This window comes from Onthophagus taurus, chromosome 2 (genome assembly GCF_036711975.1).
Source record: "Onthophagus taurus isolate NC chromosome 2, IU_Otau_3.0, whole genome shotgun sequence".
Classification (NCBI taxonomy): domain Eukaryota; kingdom Metazoa; phylum Arthropoda; class Insecta; order Coleoptera; family Scarabaeidae; genus Onthophagus; species Onthophagus taurus.
The window spans coordinates 6,086,076-6,107,007 of record NC_091967.1 but is presented as its reverse complement, the minus strand read 5'-3'; the positions used below and the strand labels follow the sequence as shown (position 1 = coordinate 6,107,007).

Sequence of the window (20,932 nt, the reverse complement as noted above, 5' to 3'; positions counted from 1 at the left end):
CTGTATTAATTATGGCACATTTTTTGGCGATATTTGCTTGTTTATATTGTTTTTTGTTTCGTTGCTATGGCAACCAACATTGTTATTTTAAATGGGATGCATATATTGTATAAAAACGTTTTCTTGGTATTTTAATCGTTTATTGCATTGCCATAAACACAATGAGAAAAAGAAGTAAGGTGAATAATCCGCAATTTACAGTATATTACAATAGTAAAGGAGTTTATAAACCAAATACATTTTTGGTTGGTGGTTTATAACCGATAATTGTAATTTGTTTATTTAGATGAAGGCATTAGAATCACAGTAATATATTTAAAAACAAAACATACAAGGTTTTCTTAATATACCAATCATTTTAAAATTCAAAATAGGTTTTTTGAATATTAGATAAAAGTTAAAAACACAAATTTAATTGGATATGTAAAGAACGAGACTTGGACCCGAAAGAAGGCAATTACTTTATATTAAACTCGTCTTAATTGACACATTTTAGTGTAAAAACGTCACTAATAGATTGACAAATAATGAAACGGGTGTGAATCAAAAGTCTAGATAAATATTTTTATTTTTACTTTAAGTTAATATTACACATTGTTTTTATTAAGATATTTAAAACTTTTAAATTAAAAAAAAAGGAAGGATCTTGGTACGTTTCTAGACTTTCAATTCAATTCAGTAAAGCTTCGATTTATAATTTAAAGCAGCTTTTTTAACATCTATATACAAATGTTCAATTTATTTTTATGTTTTATGGTCCCTATTTTAACTCTTTTTACTTTTACTTTAACTAACATTTTTAAGAGGAAAATTGTTAATGTTTTTTAATGATAACAGTACATTATTCAATAAGTCATTATTCAATGATTCGCGACTCAAATGCTTTGTCAACGATTATCATAAAATGTACCCATTACAAAAATAAAACCGTTAATTTGGCGTGTTCCTTAAATTGTGGACAACCATTAAACTGTGAACGTTCTTGTACATTTTCTCATAATCGTGGATAACGCTGTTTTTACTTATTAATATAGTTTTTCTTAAATCTTACCTCACCTAGATTAAAATAAAAATGTTTATATTTATAAACTTAGATCGTTGTGCGCATACGACTAAAAATTAGTTGATGTTATTTGGTACAGTTCTTTTGACCTATATTTAAAAATCCTTAAATTACCTTTAACTTTAATTAAAAATACGTTTAAAAATCGTGCATTTAAACATTAACAAAACAAATAGTCTCTCAAATTGGCACAATAGCTAATAAGGAACTAATAAAATCATTTCTTTTTCTAACACGTGAACAACACAAAGTAGAAACGAGTAGAATAAACAAAAAAAGTGATGTTATTTAGGAAGGTTAAAAATCGTTTTAAGTTTCCCTCATTCACACTTGATACATTTAAGGGGAAAATCTTGAAATACGAATATTTATTTGATGAACCTGTCCGTTTCACAGTCGGTGTCATCACGATCGGGCGGAGATGGACCCGAAATGGACAACATCGGAAGGCCAAAATGAAGTTCGTCGTCGTCGTCGTCCACGGAGAGATTATCGACGCTTTTCGCGCGACGGCACAATCTCGAAATGGAACCGTGACGCCTGAAGAATTCTTTCGAATCGAAACCTGGACCGCTATTAGATACGAAAATTGCTGAATTTATACGTTCTCGATGGTTTTTTGGAGGCTAAAACGAAAAAGAAATCAAATTTTTTTTAATAACATTTAATTCATACCCTTTAATTTTCATGGATTTAATAGGAATTGTAAAAGCTGTTTTGTTATTGATCAGGGCCGGATTAAACCATTACGAGGCACTTAGCATGTTCAGACTCTCATCGTGATTAAATCATTATTCGAGAATGTATTTATATTTTCCCGTGCTACTAGAATATTTTAGAAGTGATTAGGAGAGTGTAGTTTGAAAATAAAGGTCGCCAGAGTACTTTAACTAATCTGATTACTCAATGAGTTTGAAAGATGTCTTTGTTTAGCGGTAATAACATCTTCAGGAAGTTCCTAATTATCATCCTTAACCTCATTCTCTACTTGAACTAACTCAAAATCCGTTCATTTCAACTCCAGTGATATGCCATATTCCCCCAGAGTCCAACGACGTCCACAACGTTTCGGAACGCATCCGAATGTTACATCTCCCTCAGGTACCTCTTCTCCCATACCACAACCATTCAGGATTGTTTCGATGTACGAGGAAGTTAAGCAACCCGTAATTAAAGTGACCGCGTAACTTTAATTACCGATGCACTCTAAGCTGGAATCCTTCAGCGTATCTTACATCGTATCGTTGATCGAGCAATTGTGGAAAAAAAGTTATCTATTCAATGACAAACAATGAATCTGCATTTGTTTTTGTCTAACTATGGGAAGAGAAAAACTTTAGAAACTAAAGGAGGTTGATCATTTAGTACTGCTATATATATTATGGTAATTGGTTGTTTATTTACGTTGTTTATATATTTTGCGCACTGTATCAAGTGATGCATGTGGTTGTGGCTTATGCATACTGTTGGTAAATTGGTAGGTATATGAAGGATTCATAGCTGCGTCCACTTAGTTTTTTTTTTAGCTTGTAAACTAGTGGGAAACACTGTTAGAGCAGAATTTTTGATCAATTTAATCTGGACTGTGTCATATTCCTAGCCATCTACATCGGGAAATATGGAGAAAGATTGATTTTTGCAACTTTCTAATACTCTGGAGAAGCAGTTTATCTGGAAGTCTTGCAAATATCGGATTGTTCAGAATTTCTGGTTAATTTAGATTGGTCTGTCATATTTTTAGTAGCAAATATGAAAAAAACTTGCCACTTTTTACTTGTGGAAAAGCGATTTTGCTGGAAATCTTGCAAATTTTGGGTTGCTCTGAATTTTTAATCAAATTAATTGGACTAGCATCGTAATCCACATGATGCGGAAATATTTATATTTAAAAATTTATCTTGACTACATTGAGATATAACATTTCTTCCATTTGCATGTTCCTAATATGAAATGAAGTTGACAAATTTGACTGAAGACTATTAAAATTAAAATTAATTAAAAATTTTAGTTTTAATAGATCTCACTTCATTGCAATTATTCTTTTAATGACCTTGAAGCGAATTGACAGAATGCTTAATACCCCTCAATTGGTGATTGATTTTTAATTTTGATTAATGGAAGTATCACAACTAGTCCAGACACAAGAAAGAAAAACGTAGTATTAATTACAGTAATTAAAGATATTATAGATGAATGAAGGTATAATAAGACAACAAAGTATCAACATTTTCCTACAAATAATGATGGTTGATCAGTACTTAGTTTTATATTAATGGAGACTTCTTTTTTCAAATGTAAAAGGGAGTTTCGGTTATTTTACTCAAAGAAATCAATTTTATAATCCTAGACTTATCCTCGTCAAAGTTATATAATATTTATGTAGGTTAATGTTTTAGGATAATCCGGCCCTGTTTTGGTGCGTTATTGTGCAATATTCGTGAAATAACACACACATATTAAATAAGTAAAAGGTAAAGAATTATAAATAATTAATTTTAGCGTACGCACAAATTTAAATACCTTCTTTTTCTAATGGACAACTAAAAAGTGTTAACTTACCTGTCAAAAACAATCTCTTTTTATTAATTAATTTATTTTAAAGGATTTTGGTGATTGTGCCAGGTTTATCTGTTCTTTTTAATCTAAATAAGTGATCACAATTGAGTAATAAAGAGGAAAAATATTAAAAACAGCGTGATTCTTCAAATTCACTTTGGTAATAACCTCAATTTTTTTTTAGGTTATGTTTATTTTTTTATGACAAGTTTGAATTTTGAATGCAACATAACCTAAAAAGTTTGTGTATAAAAATTATCAGTTTCCAATGTGAATTTTATAATAAAGCAATGTAAATAGTGTTCTTAGTGAATTTCGGAAATGTTTTTTTATAAGAATTGGAACAAAATTTTAGTTTCCTGTTTTACCGACATTTTTTTCTTAAGAGAAAACTTACGAAATGCCGTAGAAAGACGTTGAAAAGTTGATCTATTTAAGTACCGTCCGGATCGGCACGGTGCAGTAGGGCGAACTGGCAACCGCACTCCCTTGATTCCCTCGTCTTTCTCGGTATACGAATACACCAGCCACAGCACGGGCCGTCCTGGCAAAAACAACCAATAATACCTCCGTAATTCACATTTAAAGAGAAAAGGAAACTCCCCGCTCAAATTTTCAATTTAAATATTAAATTCAATTTAAACTCGTTAGAACATGACAAATACCTTTCTTAATTGAAATTCGACATCTCAGTATCGCTTCGACATCGTTCAAATTCTACCACAATTCCATGAGATAGATTGATTTATCGATAGGAACCGAACCATTTGTATTAATTTTTAAAGAGAGTGAGTCAGAAATGTTTATCGAGTTTCCAGCTATGAGAAAATTATGTCAGAAAACTGTACAAACATTTTTGATTCACATTGACTCAATTATTAAAACAATTTCAATTCCACCAATTTTTTTTTCTTCGTTAGATTGAGATTAAAATGAAAATTGAAATAAAAATGATTTAATACTTTTACTTACTTGAGAACAGACTTTTTCCCTAGATTGATGAATACACGTGTTTCCGGCGGCTACGGCTGCCGCACAAGCTGCAGTTCCGGGCACTTTGAGCTGTTCCTGCTTGTAATCCGGTTGGTAAGGTAATAACATTCGGATTTTACCCCAACGATTGAAAAATAATGCTATTGCGGCTACCCAAACGGCCATTACCAACAGAACTATGCCTATTTCTACACCACGAACCTTAAAAAAAATACAGAGAAAAATTTTAATTTAAATTCAACTTTTTGTTTGGTGTCTAAGAACAAACACTTCACTAGAACTAACAGTAACACTTAAACTATCACTAGAACTAGCACTAGACCTAGAACTAGAATCATTCGGGTTTAGCCGTCTTTAAAGAGGTGCGGCTAAACCCAAATGATTCTAGTTCTAGATTTAGTGTTAGCTCTACATAGTAACAGTGCTAGTGTAAAACTAGAACTAACACAAAACCAAGAACTAGAAACATTCGGGTCTTTTAAGACGGCTAAACTCGAACGTTTCTAGTTCTACGTTTAGTGTTAATTCTAGTGCTAGTGTTAGTTTTAGTGGTTAGTCTGAATCAGGTTATTATATATTTTTATCGAACTAAATCTAGAACTAACTAGATCTGTGCGTCTCTTAAGACGGCTAAACCCAAATGTATAAAAACGTGATTTCTTAGAATCTCGAATTCTACATTATTATTGATTTTCTGGAAATTTCTTAAAGGTTCTTAAAGTGATTTTAAGGGTTCTTGACCGTTTCGAAATATAAGGGAATTCGAAGATTTAAAATATTAACAGTTCGAAAATCCCAAGAGTTTCTCCAAGAGTTCATTTTATACCTTTCCCTCATTTCGTGTTCCCGTTTTATCTTTGAAACCAATCTTTGTGTATAATTGTTTTTATTGATTTTATCATATATTGAACATTTTTAAAATAATCTCGTTAAAGCTGAGTTTGAAGAGATTGTAATCTATTTTAAATTGATTTCTTTATACTTGCCGTGGAACTTGTTTGCGGATACTCTACGTGTTCGAACGGTTCGTTGCTCGTCGGAGTTGGATTTGTGGACGGTTCAGTAGCTAAAGTGCTCGTGACTGTCGTCATTGGTAACTCTGAAAAAGCATGAAAAAAATTCGAAGAAAAGGAAATAATGTTGTGTGATTTAGTATTTTAAAAGTTTTTTTTGATTAAATTTTGTTTGCTTTAGAATGGCACGTTGGAATATTCTAGTAAAAATTTTAACGCGATCGTATTTCTGGTACGTTCTAGTTTCATAATGACCTCCTTGAATAAACTACAAACTTCAGGAAGCGCATTAAGAACACTGGCCATCAAGTCAAGTAATTAAACTTTGAAACAATGATGTGGGATATCGCTTTACATTGAATATACAGACGTTAATGTTGTAATAGATCTTACCCATCGTTCGGAAGACAATCGGTCTACTTCTATATCTGGTGCCGTTCCAGACCGCTATAACAAAGAGCTGATACTGGGTGTCCGGTTTTAATCCGCTGAGGGTGACGGCATCCGAATTACCGGCGACCATAGCAACAACCCTGTAACTATCGCATTCGTTTATTCTGGAAATACTTACAACGATTCAAGTCAAAACTTTTTTTAATTAATCTCATAAACTTAAAGACATGTTTTAGGAGAACTAATAATACTGAGCGTAATGGAGATCGGATAAGAAAATAAAAGAAATATAAAGGAAAATGAAGTGAAATAACAAAAATTTAATTGGCAATTTCATTTTTAACTTAAAACCAACTTTAATAATTGCTTAAAAAAAACTTTACCTGGCATCAGTGGGTTTATAAGACACGTCGTATTTATCCACGTGATCCACGGATGTATCCCAGGACACGCGTAACGACGTTGGTGTTAAAAACGTAAGCGTTATGTTCTCCGGGACGCCCGCACCAACGGGCATTGAAACTTTAAATAAAATCATTATAAATTTACGAATTAACTATAAAACTGAAGGATTAAGTCTGAAGTTACTCATAAATCCCAGCGACAAGAACTTTTTTATTTATGGAATAATCGATTTTCAATTAATTTAGTTTATCGTGTCCTCTGCAAAACATATTTTTTTCACTCATTGTCACATTTTTCATATCTGGATGTAATTTTGTTTTAATTAAACAGGTTTACTCAGTTTTTGCACTTCTCACAAGATAAAGCTAAGGGGAAAACGAACTTGCTTTGCTGGGACAATGAAAAAATTAAATATGAATGAAGATAACTAGACATCAGCAACTGTAAAGGTATACCCTAAGTATGAATACTTGATTTCCATTTTGTTCCGACATAATTTTAGCTTAAAATTCATCTTAAAGGGCGCACAAATTCCAACAGGGTCGATAACATTTCATTATTTAACAGATTAGGTATGAAGTAAGAGAACGATTTTGAATCGATTTTAGGATATTGCGTGTCTAATATTAATGTTTATAACATCTGTTCGAATCCACTGTAGCTAATATTATGGGGTTCAATAGTATCAATAGTAGAGTCCTTCCCTCAAAACGATCACATTCTGGAAAGCCGGAAATATGCTTATTTAAATGATTATAATCAATTTTAGGAAATGTACAACCAGGCATTGTTCCACTAATAAGGACACACTGAATTTAACACAGAAATTTACTATATGATACATGTAGGGAACTAAATGTCATCGGAAATCTCGTTAAAATTGATTTACAACAGGATAATATTTTATCATCTGGTACTTACAATTCGATGAAACTAATTGGGCTTTAGCACCACAAATCCCAAACGATCTAAAAAGAGCTATAATAGTTTTTCAAGTTATTAATGTAAAGTTTTAAATATTAAGCAACTTATTTTTCCTGCTATGATGATCCACATAATTTATTGCCTCTTTTGAACCATCTTAAACCCTTTTAACTTTAACAATCTTCTGAAAATTGAATACTAGTGTATCCCTCTATGAGTACTTAAGGCAAGTAATAGCTCACTAACACTAAAGTGACGCGTATGGTTCCGTTACAACTAACGATTTCCATTTTAGCTTTATAGCTGAAATTTATGAGTAACTTTACATAAAGGATGTTTAATATTATTGATATGCACTAAATTGAAAATATTAAAAAGTACAAAAATATTTATGTTGGTATAATAGGTAACATTACAACTTAAAATTTTTAAATACATACAAATTACAATTATATAAAGAAAATCAAAAAATTAAAATTATAAATATGATAAACTAAAATAATGAATATCGTTTAACAATCAATTTTAATAAAAACAGAATAAATGGTAATTGAGAACTATTGAATTTATGCCGGTATAGTTGAAAACATTAATCAAAATTTTGACGTTGAGTGTTGTCTGTCAATTAATGTTTTATAGGTTAAAATAATAATTTTGGTTATTATATTTCTTTTTATATTTTAGATATGCAGTTTAATAATTAAGATAATTTTTTGTGAACTTACCGGCTATTTGGGCACAATATAATAGCAGAACGACAACAACTATCATATTAATTGGAGGTTAGAGTTGACCACCCAACATCGTGCCGTTGGGTCGTTCGGACTCATTGGAACGTTTCAAATGAAAAAACGTTACATTTTTCCTACTAACTCCATGTTTTCGCGTTACATTATCGGTTATTGGTTTTTCAATTTATCTAGAAACGAAAACAACAAAAATCAATCATAACCTATAAAAATGTATCCCTTTATATATTTTAGTGTTTCCGACACAATTCGAAATCTAAACGTAATTATGCAATTTAAGAGGGGAAGTTTTAAAGTGAATTCTCTAGCCTAGAAAATTGGGGTTAATTGGGTTTTATTAGATTCTCGACTGAATCAGGATGCGGTTTTAAATGATTAAATTAATGGGAAAACTTAGGTTGCTTTAAGATACCTTTTCTGATGGCTTATTGTTTTAAATAAATAAATATGTTGGTAATCGATTATGTTATCAATTAGATAAAAGATATTTTCACATGTAAATATAACATTATCATGGTTTAATGCCTATTGACCATGATAAAAACGCCTACCGATCCAATCGATACAGTTAATTGTGCGGTTTTTCGTGGAACGAAGCGAAGTTATTAATAAATTACTACCCCGTCGTTAAATTAACTTCCACAACCGGAAATCGAACGTTCATAAATATTTGGCTACTCGAATTCATTTTTCCTACATCATCATGTCATATCCATTATAACTAGATTAACTCACATTTTATCAATATCTTCCCATTATATTTTTTAATTACTTTTTACTATGCAAAATATGTAAATTAATGCGCGATTATGCAATATTGAGTTGTGTAAATTTTGAAACATCCCTTTTGGTAGCAGTTTTATGTTTCATATTGATCGATTTAAAAAACGAAGGTGGTAACGAAGAGATGATGGTTTAAACGATCGAAAACGGTGTATTTTTACATTTTTGCACCATTGCACCAGTCTGCAGCAGGTCTCAGAGAATGAAATAGTAAATTATAAACGGAGTTTGGTCACGCGATTCTTGAATATTCAAGATTCCAACCACAATTGCTTAACATAAATCGCCTTTTAAACTCCATTTTAAAAGGAAATTCACAATCTCGTTGCTATTTTAATTGTATTGTATTTTTATAAAGGGGTCTCGAATAAATGTGCGCTATTTTTTTTATTTTCATCTTATTTTCTCGATTCTCCACCTATAATTTTTCGTGATAAATTATTCAAAATTGCCGGGCTCCTCAAGTCTAAATTATTATTCACGGAGAAACCGATATTTCGTACTTTATGGGGTTAAAGCTGTTATTTAAAACCTACTCTGTAATGTTGTATGCAGTTTCGATACACTTTATACCCTTTTATTCGATATCTAATTTCTTTCTTTGAGTGTAATTTTCCTGGTAATTCTTTCGTCACAAAAAAAATTTGTTTTATTGGAAAAAAATTAAAATTAGATTTGATTTGATTTCAAGATATATAGGAAGAATACGGATGAAATAAAATAATTTAGATTAGATAACTTTTGGGGACTAATTTGAGTTTGGGTTTAGCTAAAATTTAATCTTGGAGGAGATTATAGAAATTTCGGGGGCTGATGGAACGGTATTGAGTTATATGGGATAAATTTAGTTGTAATGAGATTGTTTTAATTAAATTGTAACATATAATTGGGGTTTTACAATAAGAATTCAACGTTACAAACAAAAATCGATCAATTCATTTAATTATCCTTCAAAAAAAGAACATTATTTTTAAAACTTACCCAATTTCCTTCAATTTACATCATCAGGTGATATGTTGTAATCTATTTTAAAATCACTTTTTTTATTGTTATTAATCCCTTTCGTGTATTTTCTTTGGCCTTATTAAAATCACTTTAAACGGCACCTTAAACTCACCGTACAAAAATTTGTTTTATTAACACATTTATTTTCATGTTTTTAGAATCAATGTGAGAATGTGGCGACGATTTTTAAGAGGAACGATTTGAAGAAATGAATCGGGAATAGCGAACGATTGATGGCTTTTGACAAACTAAGGGCATGCAGGTGTGTTCTCTGGTTGTTGCGCAGACGTCCTGAAAACGTCGGCGACGATCAACAGTGACCTGAAGCATTCTGAAACATCCAAAAAGTATACATTAAAAATCATGTTTATGGCAAATAGAAAAAATAATTTTGTAATATAATACTGCAATTTAGATTTTTAAAGTTATTTTTTAAAAATTAATAATTTTTCGAATGATTAATGGTGGTTTTATCGATTATTATAGTTCCCAAATTATAAAATGATTACCACGTTTAAATTTATTGTTGGTATTTCCGTCTTTAACACAAAAAACAACTCAATAAACCTCTGTTTTTGTACGGCGAATTTATTCAATTCTATTTTCGAATTTCGATTTAACATTTCAACCGAAATTGTGTATTTTGCAGGTATACGATCTATTTTTGTATTGGTTGTTTATGTTCTTTTGGTTCAAGCGCCATCAATCAATCGATTTCAAGCCACGATGTGTTTCATGAAAAAGGTATTTTTCTTACAACCAATTTGTTTTTAAATAGGTTATTATAATTTATCAGTTATCTGAAATTAGGTTATGACCACTTTTATTATGATAAAAGAAAAGTTTTAGAATTCCTGATATAATTGATTTAGCGCATTAAAATTTATTCCTTTGAATAACACACATTCGAGGCAATAATTTTAACATGAGGCAAACGATTTCAATTCAAACGAAAATAAGTTTATTTATTTTAAGACACATACGAAACAAACAGTACAACTTAATATTGATTTCAAACTAAAATAAATATTGATCTGAATATAGAGGCAAAAATAATACACTAAATACAATAATAGAAAGATTAAAAATGTTCTAATTCGTTAACATTTCTCTTTGCGTCAATTAGAATATAGTGACGTTAATATAGGTCGATGATGTTAGCATTGAACTAACACATTTTCACATTGTTGAAATACTCCCATGACACGGTTGCGCTTGTTTGTAAAGATGTTAAACGTGTTTGTATCAAAACGCGTTCAAACTCGCATTTTCACGGTCTGAAACAAGGGTGTTGTTTCTCACTTCTCACCAACACTGTTCAAGATATATTTGGAATAAGTTCTTAAAGAGTGGGAAAAATTTAGGGATATAGGAATACTCGTCTCCTATGGATCTATACACTGTATTTCGCCAATTCGACACTAACAAAATAGTAAATATTTCTGGAGAAATCCAGACGAATCAAAACGAACGTTATCCATACAATAGTGGACGAGATAAAATTTAGACAACTGATATTTTACGAATATCTCCAAAAATTGCCTGAAAGAAGAATCTAAAAACAAGTTATCAACTGGAAACCTGTAGGAAGGAGGAAACCTGGTAGATCGAGAAAAATTGGCAGAAGGAGATATACAATTTTATGGAGGATAGAAGCTTAGGAGACGGAAGACGTGTTACGTTATAAAACGAATAGGTAATAAAAAAAAATTCATTCAATTTATTTTACACCTTTCAAATATATTCGAGTTTACACAATGCTCTTCCATGTGTACTACTCTTACAAAATTTACAAGATGGTCTTTACGTAGTACTCACTCGAGACTAGAGACTTGTTGCATCACTTTTTCTTTCACATTTCAATCGATCACGAAAACAGTCTTATATCTCTTATCACTTTCAGCATTTAAATAATTCAACTTTAGAAAACGTGTCTCGCACTCTCCTATACTAAATTGAAGTTTCCTGTTTCATATTATTATTTAATCACATTATTATTTTCAAGCCCTGGATTTATAATAAAACTACTCGGTTTTAATAAAATAATTGGTCAAGTTTTCATTGATGCCTCTACTTACTTTTGGGTTGGGTTGGGTTGCATTGGTGCTTACCTTCTTTATATTGTCCACCTATTTGATATTAACCTAATTAAGAGGCAAATATTACAGCTCGTAATTATTAACCAATAAGTCGAGCGAATAAAAAAGTGGTGTTAAACATCCCCATTTGTGTTTCACGATATTGATCATACCTGTCATTCGCAATGCCTATCGTAATGTCTGCCGTCATACCTCGTACCACTTATCTCCAGTATTGTTTAATATAGTTAGAAGAGTTAATATAGTTTAGAAAAGTACCTCTGAGTGTATTTTAGGCTAATTCGATGTTTTCATTCTGACAACTAAATGTAACGAAAACACTGTTATGCGTGTTGTCGGACCGCTTTAGTCAAACACTGAGGAGGTGACTTCCCTCCACAGTCAGTTTCTACGGGAAATTTGTGCAATTTAAGATACCACACGGTAATAACATTCACGTACTGTACAAGAGGCATGGTCTAACCCAGTTCATGACCACAAAGACATCGCAGGAATAAAACTATCTGTCACATCATGCTCAACTTTATAATCAACTACGCCTACCACCCTACCAAATTGCATGATACAAAATAAAATAGCCTAACATTTATTGCGGAACGGAATGTGTGTTCAGCGCAATGTTTGCTCTAATCCTCTTATAAAAGGATATAGTCTCTGATTCATGATGCCATGAATTTGACTTAAATCTGTCAGGTAACATCCCAAATTTAACTTTTTTGTGCTGTATAAAAGAATACTTTTTAATTCACCAAATGACTTTTAATGAAGGTATTTTAGAATAAACTTTAATTATTTTTCTTTTAGCTTTCTTGGTACTAGCTCTATTTTTGTCATTAATGATAAATGATGCAACACCCTAACTTTAAATGTCAAAATGACATTTATTAGAAGTGAGTAATTTTTAGGTTAGCGTGAGATAAAAATACAAGTTCTTTTCACAAATTTCTGTAATATAACCAAACGAAAAAATATATAAATTATTATTTAAATTCTTTCATAAATAAAATAATTTGTAAAAATTTATTTAAATTTCAATTAGAAAGTAATGCTGTGCCATCTTACGGAATAAACGGGTTCTAAACATTACTTTTATTTATAGGAAACTGTAATTTTAAATTAAACTTTTTAAAATTTCTTTTCTCTGAAATATTTTGAAATTTATTTATGTTTCTGTAATATTTGTGATTTAATTTAAATTAAATCTTTAATTTAAATAATCTAAAGTTAATAACCTCATTATAACTGTTATCAATACACAAATCAATACCTGTGAAATTATCGCAAAGAGTAATCAACCGGTTAAACGCGTTTAGTGTGGTTTTGTGGCAACAAACCGCAAACATGTTGAACCTAGTAAAATTACAAGTTTTTATCAGCTTCTGATTGCATTAAATATCCCCCCTCAACCGAATTCTTATCGCCAACGTCCATTTCCCCTCATTAGTCCACTTTTGTTAGTATCCGGTTAAAAAACGGTTCATGAAAATTCCGTTTATATTAACTTCTTAAATATAAATTATCAATACAGAAGTAATTCTTTGGATATTTTTAGGATATCAAAGGTGATCGTTTGGTGGTAGTTTTTTGGATGAAAACGTCCTACGCTGGTTCCCCCTGGAGAAAAGAGTCATAGAAATCGATCGTAGCGCGGGGACGCCTCCACAACGTCGAAAAACGTAGGCGCGACGCCGGCGCCGTTCTGTTGATTACGACGCGCCCCCAGCAAAAGATCCCAACCAAAGGGCAGACCCACAACCATCCCGGAGCACTCGTCAACGGTTCCTAAAACCCATCTTCGATAAAACGTCAAAGATCGTGTGACAACAACAATTGTCATCAAGTTTTTTTTTGAAGAGCGTCCCGACGCCAACAACACTCAAACATCATGCTTTAAACCAATTCAGGGTTTAACAACAGGTATTTATTTGTTATTATTGTATTTTCTTTAATTATTAAAAAATATAGTAGTATTAATTAATCAACAACATTTTGAGAGGATTGAAAATTTTGAGGCAAATTATTGTTGAAGACGTCAAACTTTTCGAATTTTTCAGCGTCGTTGACGTCTTTCAGGCGGCGATCGATGGCGTCGCCCACCTGTTTGACTCCGTAAACGGTTTTAGATTACAAGTTTTTCACCTGTTTATGATAATTTTGCATTAATTTTTAACTTTACGCTGAATTGTTGCTTATTTACTTGGATGTAGTATGTATGTATGTCTTTTCATTATGTAATTTTCGAAATGAATTTAAATCATATTTGGGAACATTTCTGGAAGATTGAAAATATTGATTTGTTGACGGTTCAAAATGAGGGATTATAAGTAATGAATTGGTGTTGTGATTGAAAATAATCAAGGTTATTGCATAGTATGATTAAATTGCGATTAAACGGGAAAAAAATTATGAAAATAAAAACACATCGAAACGAGTAAGTTCATGAAAAAAAATCAATACTCGTGGTATGGAAATAGATTTAAAAATAGATACGTGAAATCGCAAAAAAAAAATTAATTAAATGATTAAAATAAAATTCATTTACATTAAAGACCTTAATGAGAAACCGCTTTCTATGAAGATATATTTCCGCCTCAATAAACCCCCTGATGTGCCATTCCCCCTCAACATTCCTACCAAGAAACAGAGAAATACCATTATTACCACACAATCGCGCGTTTTATACCATCAACATTTTTCCCATTCCATAATAATTATTGCTTTCTTTTCAGGCCATGCCGTGGCCTGATACGCCCTTAACTTTTATCCTTTTATTACTCGGCGTTATTTTAACACCACATTACACCAAAGCTGAAGGATATGTAGGTAAGAAGTACCACAAATTAAAAATAAATAAATAAATGAAGCCATTTATATATCTTTATTTATTTTTAGGGTGTTTATTTAGTGAATCTTTGTGTTTGGAAGAAATTGAATTTTGTTACGATGATAACGTCTTCGGCAGATGTCTCCCGGAAACGGGAAACATCGAAGAAGACGAATTATTCAGGCACGATTTAACGAAGGAAACCCTCCATAAATTAAGTACCGAATTGAAACGTTTATTTGCTTTGGGGTATCGATGGAGTCATACTTACACGCAGTGCAGGCTTCAAGGGATGTTGTATTCCATTCAAAACGAGTATGGAAAAAAATAATACAAAAATTGATTCGAAATAATTTTTTGTTCTTTGATTACATAGATTACCTTTCGAACCAGATTTATGTTATAAATTGGTCGATCAAGACTTAGAAGGTGCGTTGAGAGCTTTGGAAGGAGAAGATGAACCAGATCCCGATCAAATAGCCATCGTTAGGTTCTCGCCGAGTAAAAATGATCCTTTCGGACGTTACGCAGATGAAGTTTATTATCCACCTGTTTCAAATGAACAAATGGAAACTAGAAAGGAAATTTTACCAGATAACATCGAAGATTGTAACTACCTCTTTATTATTCACTTCTCATATTTACTTAAACCATTCTTGATTTAGTGTATGATATGGAAGATCCTTTAGCTAATTTTGACATCGATAAACGTTCCCAATTAACCCAAATTTTCACCGAAGATTACAACACCCCAAAAAATTTTCGTTTAGGTAAAGAAACCAGAGATATTTTCGATCCAAATCAGTTTGAATCCAAAAACAACGTCGAATTAGCCGAATTTTACCCAATTATCGATTACTTAACTCAATTACAAGATGTAACTGAACGCTTTAAAACTCTCCCAACCTCGGCAAAATTTAAAACACTTTCAAAATTGTCTCAGGATTTTGATAATATCGAAAGTCCAAAGGATATTAACGTTGATGAGTTTTTTGATCAAAACGTGCCGATGGAAATCGATTCATTTCAATCGGAATTTAACGCACAAAATGGGCAAAATCGGGATGAAATTCCGGAATCGAGGGTTTATTATGACGAAGATGAGGATAATGGAAAGGAATATGGAAGTGGGGAACTTTTTAAAACGGTTAAAGGATTGAAAAATGTTGGAAATGATCATCACAGGGATGTTTTCAGGGAATTGAAGCAACTTCAAGAAGAAGATTTTATTGGAAATAATCGGAAAAATAATAAAGAAGCTGGGTTATACACAGAAGGTGGAGTTGTTTATGACTCTAAAATGGATTTTGGTAAATAATTTAATTTTTTAAATATATAAAAAAATTTTTTTAATATTTGAGGTTATGTATTTTTATTCATGAAAAATTTTTATTTTTTAACGTTGACCAACCTTACGTCTAATCAGTTACCATGGAGATTTTTACTTCAACATCAAAACAAACCTAATCCTAACCTAAAATTTCATTCCTTGATAACCTAAAATGTAATTATATTTTTAGAAACCCCTAAAAATGAAGATTTCTCTGATCTTATGTCCGAATACACTTCAAGTTTTAAACGTCCGGAACGATTGGACGTTAAAAAACCTGGACCACGATTCGATTTGCCCCAAAATACACCTCAAATAGATACCATCGATGAAAATTTTAATGTCGTTAAGAAAGAACCCCGTGGAGCGCACCCAAATCCATCTCACGACATACTCAACGTTGATACGGATTACGTTTACGTAACATTTAAACAAAAAATTGAAAATTGGCGCAAAGGCGAAGAGGTAATTTCAAATATATCAAAGGTATTAAAGCTTGAGAATGGTGTTTTGGGCGATGGAAGGGTTGGGGTGAATGAGGTAACTTTCAAAGTAATGGCAAACAAACACAATTTGAATGCTTCTGAAGTTGCCAAAAGACTTGGAGTGTTAATTGATGATGTAAAAGCTAAAACTGGTTTGGACGTCATTGGATTGGGGGTTGGTGACAAGGTAAGTTGAGTAACATTACAGTTTACGACAATCATTCTTATTTTAATAATTTGAATTTATCTTGATAATAAATGAAGTTGTAATTAACTTAACAACTTAAGATTAGAATCATTGTCATAAACTGTACTCCAAGTTCAACAACTAAATTCTTTTTAAAAAATGATTAAATTGAAGTTTGTTTTATTAAAAAAGGTAAAAATGGGTTCGGTTATAATCAATAGAAATGAAAAACTGGCTCAATTTTACGTAATTCTCTTTACAATTTGCGGTATTTTGGCCGCGTTGATAATCGGTTCAATAATTTTGATAATAATCAAAAAACACATCGTTTCGAAACAAAAATTGGACAGTTTAACGCGACCGGATACTGAGGCAAGTAAAGATTACCAAGATCTATGTCGAGCTCGAATGGCTACCAAACAACAACAGCAACCGGAAACAGCAGCTCACGGAGGACGAGTTACTTCATTATCAAAAGAATCCGAACAGAGTCCATCAAGCCGATCAAGTACTTCTTCATGGAGCGAAGAACCTGCCCTTCACAATATGGATATTTCAACCGGACATATGGTACTCACTTACATGGAGGATCATTTGCGTAATAAAGATCGTTTGGAACAGGAATGGATTGCTTTGTGTGCTTATTTGGCGGAACCAAGTGAATGTAAACTTGCTTTGAATAAAGATAATTGCGAAAAGAATCGTTATCCAGAAATATTACCTTATGATCATGCCAGAGTTGTTTTGAACAAATTATCAAATGAGAATGGATCTGATTATATTAACGCTTCAAGTATTACTGATCATGATCCAAGGAATCCAGCTTATATTGCCACTCAAGGACCATTACCGCATACTGCACCTGATTTCTGGCAGTTAATATGGGAGCAGGGAGCTGTTGTTATTGTTATGTTGACGAGATTAACTGAAGGAGGAGCTGCGATGTGTCATAGGTAACAAATTTACATATTAAATCATTAGACATTTACTATGTGGTGCCATTTAATTAATTATCGTACCCGGCGTCATTATTACAAGTATGCAACCAATATCACAGTATTCGTATTTCAATACGCGATTTGCGTATTTGGTTGCATACTTGCAAAAATAAGTAAAATATTTATATATACTTTTTTTAGATATTGGCCTGAAGAAGGATCTGAACTCTACCACATTTATGAAGTACATTTGGTAAGCGAGCATATTTGGTGCGATGATTACCTGGTACGTTCATTCTACTTAAAAAATGTTCGTACCGGTGAAACACGTACCGTAACCCAATTTCATTTTCTATCCTGGCCGGAATCGGGTGTACCATCATCAACAAAAGCTTTGTTAGAATTTCGACGTAAAGTGAATAAGTCTTATCGTGGTCGATCTTGCCCGATAGTAGTCCATTGCAGCGATGGGGCAGGACGAACAGGAACATATTGCTTAATCGACATGGTACTTAGCCGAATGGCTAAAGGGGCGAAAGAAATTGATATCGCGGCAACTTTGGAACACTTGAGAGATCAACGACCGAAGATGGTTGCAACCAAACAACAATTTGAATTTGTGCTAACGGCGGTTGCTGAGGAGGTTCATGCTATTTTAAAAGCTTTACCTCCAGCACCAATACAAGAAAAGGAAAAGGATAAAGAGGTTAAGTAAAAACGGAGAAAAAAAATTAATTAAAAGCTTTCAACATTGAAACCAGCCTCAATGTTGAAAGCTTAGAAATCTTTAAGCTTTACATATCCGTTTTTTTCTGAAGCGATATCGATGGGGTACATGTACGTTAATCGTTTTAAGAATAAAGTGAAAACTGAGACCTTTTTTTGCTGTAAGTACTCTAATCTATACATTAAAACACGCTGAAAGGAACATAAAAATTGGCTTCCGAGGTTTGTTTTCAAAACAAGAAACCAGCCTCTCTTGAAGTAAAATGAACCTCGAAAAACAATCTGTTATTTAAAAGTTTTATTAAATTATTAAAATTTTATTTTATTTGTAACCTTTAACTCGAATTTTTTGAACTTGAAGAAAAAATTCAAGTTAACAGGCCCCACACGATAAAAATAATGTTTTAAAAGGACTCTACTATATAGGTAATATTAAAGATCACTATGTATATTTAAAAAGATAAAGAGATTTTATGTAAAACAGATCAAAAAAGAAGTATATATTAAATGAAAAAAGATATATATTATATGTTATGTATATTTTAAGAGTGGGTAGGAGAGGAACAGAAAAAATACGTCTACAAAATATAAAAACGTCTATTTTGTCAAATTACATAAGGGAGTAAAACTACTAAAGGCGCTAAGCTAGATGATAACGAAGCTAATGACTGCGAAATATGATTAAATAAGACGAAAAATTATAAACGAGTATTTGATGTACTGAAACCTTATCTCTTAAAAAAATGAAAATGAGACAGGGGTATTAGTAAAATGTATTTATGTGTATCATTGCAGTGTATGTTTTATTTTACCTTCCAATTCTATTTATTCCTTTTTAAATGGTACTTTCCTAAGTTATGGAGGTATTCAATAATAGACTTAGACTTGGGTTGCAGTATATTTTAGACATATATCTTTCATATATTACTCAAAAATTATAGTGAGCAAATATGAAGAAAAGTTTTGCATCATTATTAAAGGTATCTAAATTTGATTTAATTATTTTAAGGGAAATTTTCATTAACGGAAATTAATAAGAAGACATTTATTAAATGATGAGAGGATGGCTTTTCTATCTGATTATGTAGATAGTATTCTGTAATTGCCAACAGTAAGAAGTCAACATTCGTCTCAATCAGTACTAGCTATCCCCAAGGATCTATAATCTCCCCACTCCTCTTTCGTTTTTATACTAAGAATTTTCAGCATAAATCGTTTAAGGAATGGGTTCACGAACCATGTGCCAAAATAAACACAAATTTATATACTCTAGTGATAAATTCGTTCGAAATTTCCGGTTGGCAACACCGAGTTGATACTTTTTGCTCCAAAAAAAAATGTCTGCATAATTTAAATGAAAGGTGCAAAATTTGTGTTGGGATAGCTATTTAGAGTCAGAAAGTCCTTGCTATTCATACTCATATTGTATCACCTTAACTGAATTTGAACTCTTGTGGTCAATACTGTGATTCACTTTAGATACTATGTTTCTTGTATCTTATTTCTTATAACCACATCAATCTTTTTCCCTCTTTTTGTTATTTCTATCTAAAATACTGCATTTGTGGCATGATGGAAGAGCGAGCTATCGATTCAAACGTTTTGTGAACAAGTCAAGGTCAAGTCGAATAACAACATATTTTCATGCAACGATCTTGATAGTGTTATTTGCTATGAAATTAAACCATTATTGTTCTGCGTTTACGTCCCCATCTGATAATATCTTCCACCACTTCTATCTGTATGTTGCGTAGGAGAGATTTCCAATACCGTGTTACCTCTTCTAAGTCTTTCTGAAAACCGAACCTTAGCAAACGAATATGTTCGCCTGAAGTGGAAGGTTTCGTGTCAATAGCGAATGGACCAAAAGGTTAAATGTTTACATAAACGTCAAAATTAGGAATACAAAACTTTTTTGATGTAAATCATAAATATAAATTTTGCGTACTATAAAGAATGCCTCTATGCTACAGCTCCTAATTCTTTTGACAAATTTGGTGTACTTGTCGTAATAGTCTTTCAATCTAACAGTTAGATTCTACTGTCCTTGGAATATGCCAATATAATTTGATATTACAGTAAAACCTCGATGTAACGGATCAATATTAGCCGTCTTTAGAGACGTGTGGTTAAACCGAAATTAATTGTGGTTCTAGGTATAGTGTTAGTTCTACATAGTAACAGTGCTACCATCAAACTAGAACTTGATATAGCAGAACTAGAATCATTTGGGTTTAGCCATCTTGAGAGACGTTCGGCTAAACCTGAAACTTTCTAGTTCTAGTGTTAGTTCTAGTATTAATTGATATGCAGCGCTAGATCAAGAACTAGAATCGTTCGGGTTTAGCCGCTCGTTATCATAAGGACGTCACCTTTTCCAAGCAAAATTTTTCCTTTGCAAAACTACCCAATCTCTGTACTATTAAGCTATCTTGCATTTTATGTGGGACAGTGCAAGT

General features: G+C 32.0%; 2 protein-coding genes across 4 annotated transcripts; one reads left to right on the top strand and one right to left on the bottom strand.

Moving 5' to 3' along the window:
• Positions 1–36: 36 nt before the first annotated feature.
• LOC111427177 (uncharacterized) lies at positions 37–10,205 on the bottom strand. 3 transcript variants are annotated; one of them, XM_023062178.2, is made up of 8 exons: positions 9,861–10,205; positions 8,073–8,266; positions 6,402–6,540; positions 6,019–6,164; positions 5,599–5,711; positions 4,592–4,813; positions 4,017–4,163; positions 1,611–1,689 (listed from the first exon to the last, which is right to left on the bottom strand). In XM_023062178.2, exons 2-7 carry the CDS (start codon positions 8,116–8,118, stop codon positions 4,053–4,055), a joined length of 777 nt encoding a protein of 258 aa, XP_022917946.1. In that variant the 5' UTR covers positions 8,119–8,266; positions 9,861–10,205; the 3' UTR covers positions 1,611–1,689; positions 4,017–4,052. The 3 variants fall into 3 exon arrangements, with proteins under 3 accessions (XP_022917945.1, XP_022917944.1, XP_022917946.1); XM_023062177.2 differs by lacking the exon at positions 4,017–4,163 and having other exon boundaries at positions 37–1,689; positions 6,019–6,158; positions 9,861–10,204; XM_023062176.2 differs by lacking the exon at positions 4,017–4,163 and having other exon boundaries at positions 38–1,689; positions 9,861–10,202.
• A 3,249-nt stretch (positions 10,206–13,454) lies between these two features.
• Positions 13,455–19,259, top strand: LOC111427176 (tyrosine phosphatase IA-2). Its single transcript, XM_023062174.2, has 8 exons — positions 13,455–13,900; positions 14,713–14,806; positions 14,876–15,122; positions 15,184–15,416; positions 15,473–16,117; positions 16,328–16,809; positions 16,984–17,762; positions 17,949–19,259. Exons 2-8 carry the CDS (start codon positions 14,716–14,718, stop codon positions 18,460–18,462), a joined length of 2,991 nt encoding a protein of 996 aa, XP_022917942.1. The 5' UTR covers positions 13,455–13,900; positions 14,713–14,715; the 3' UTR covers positions 18,463–19,259.
• Positions 19,260–20,932: the final 1,673 nt, after the last annotated feature.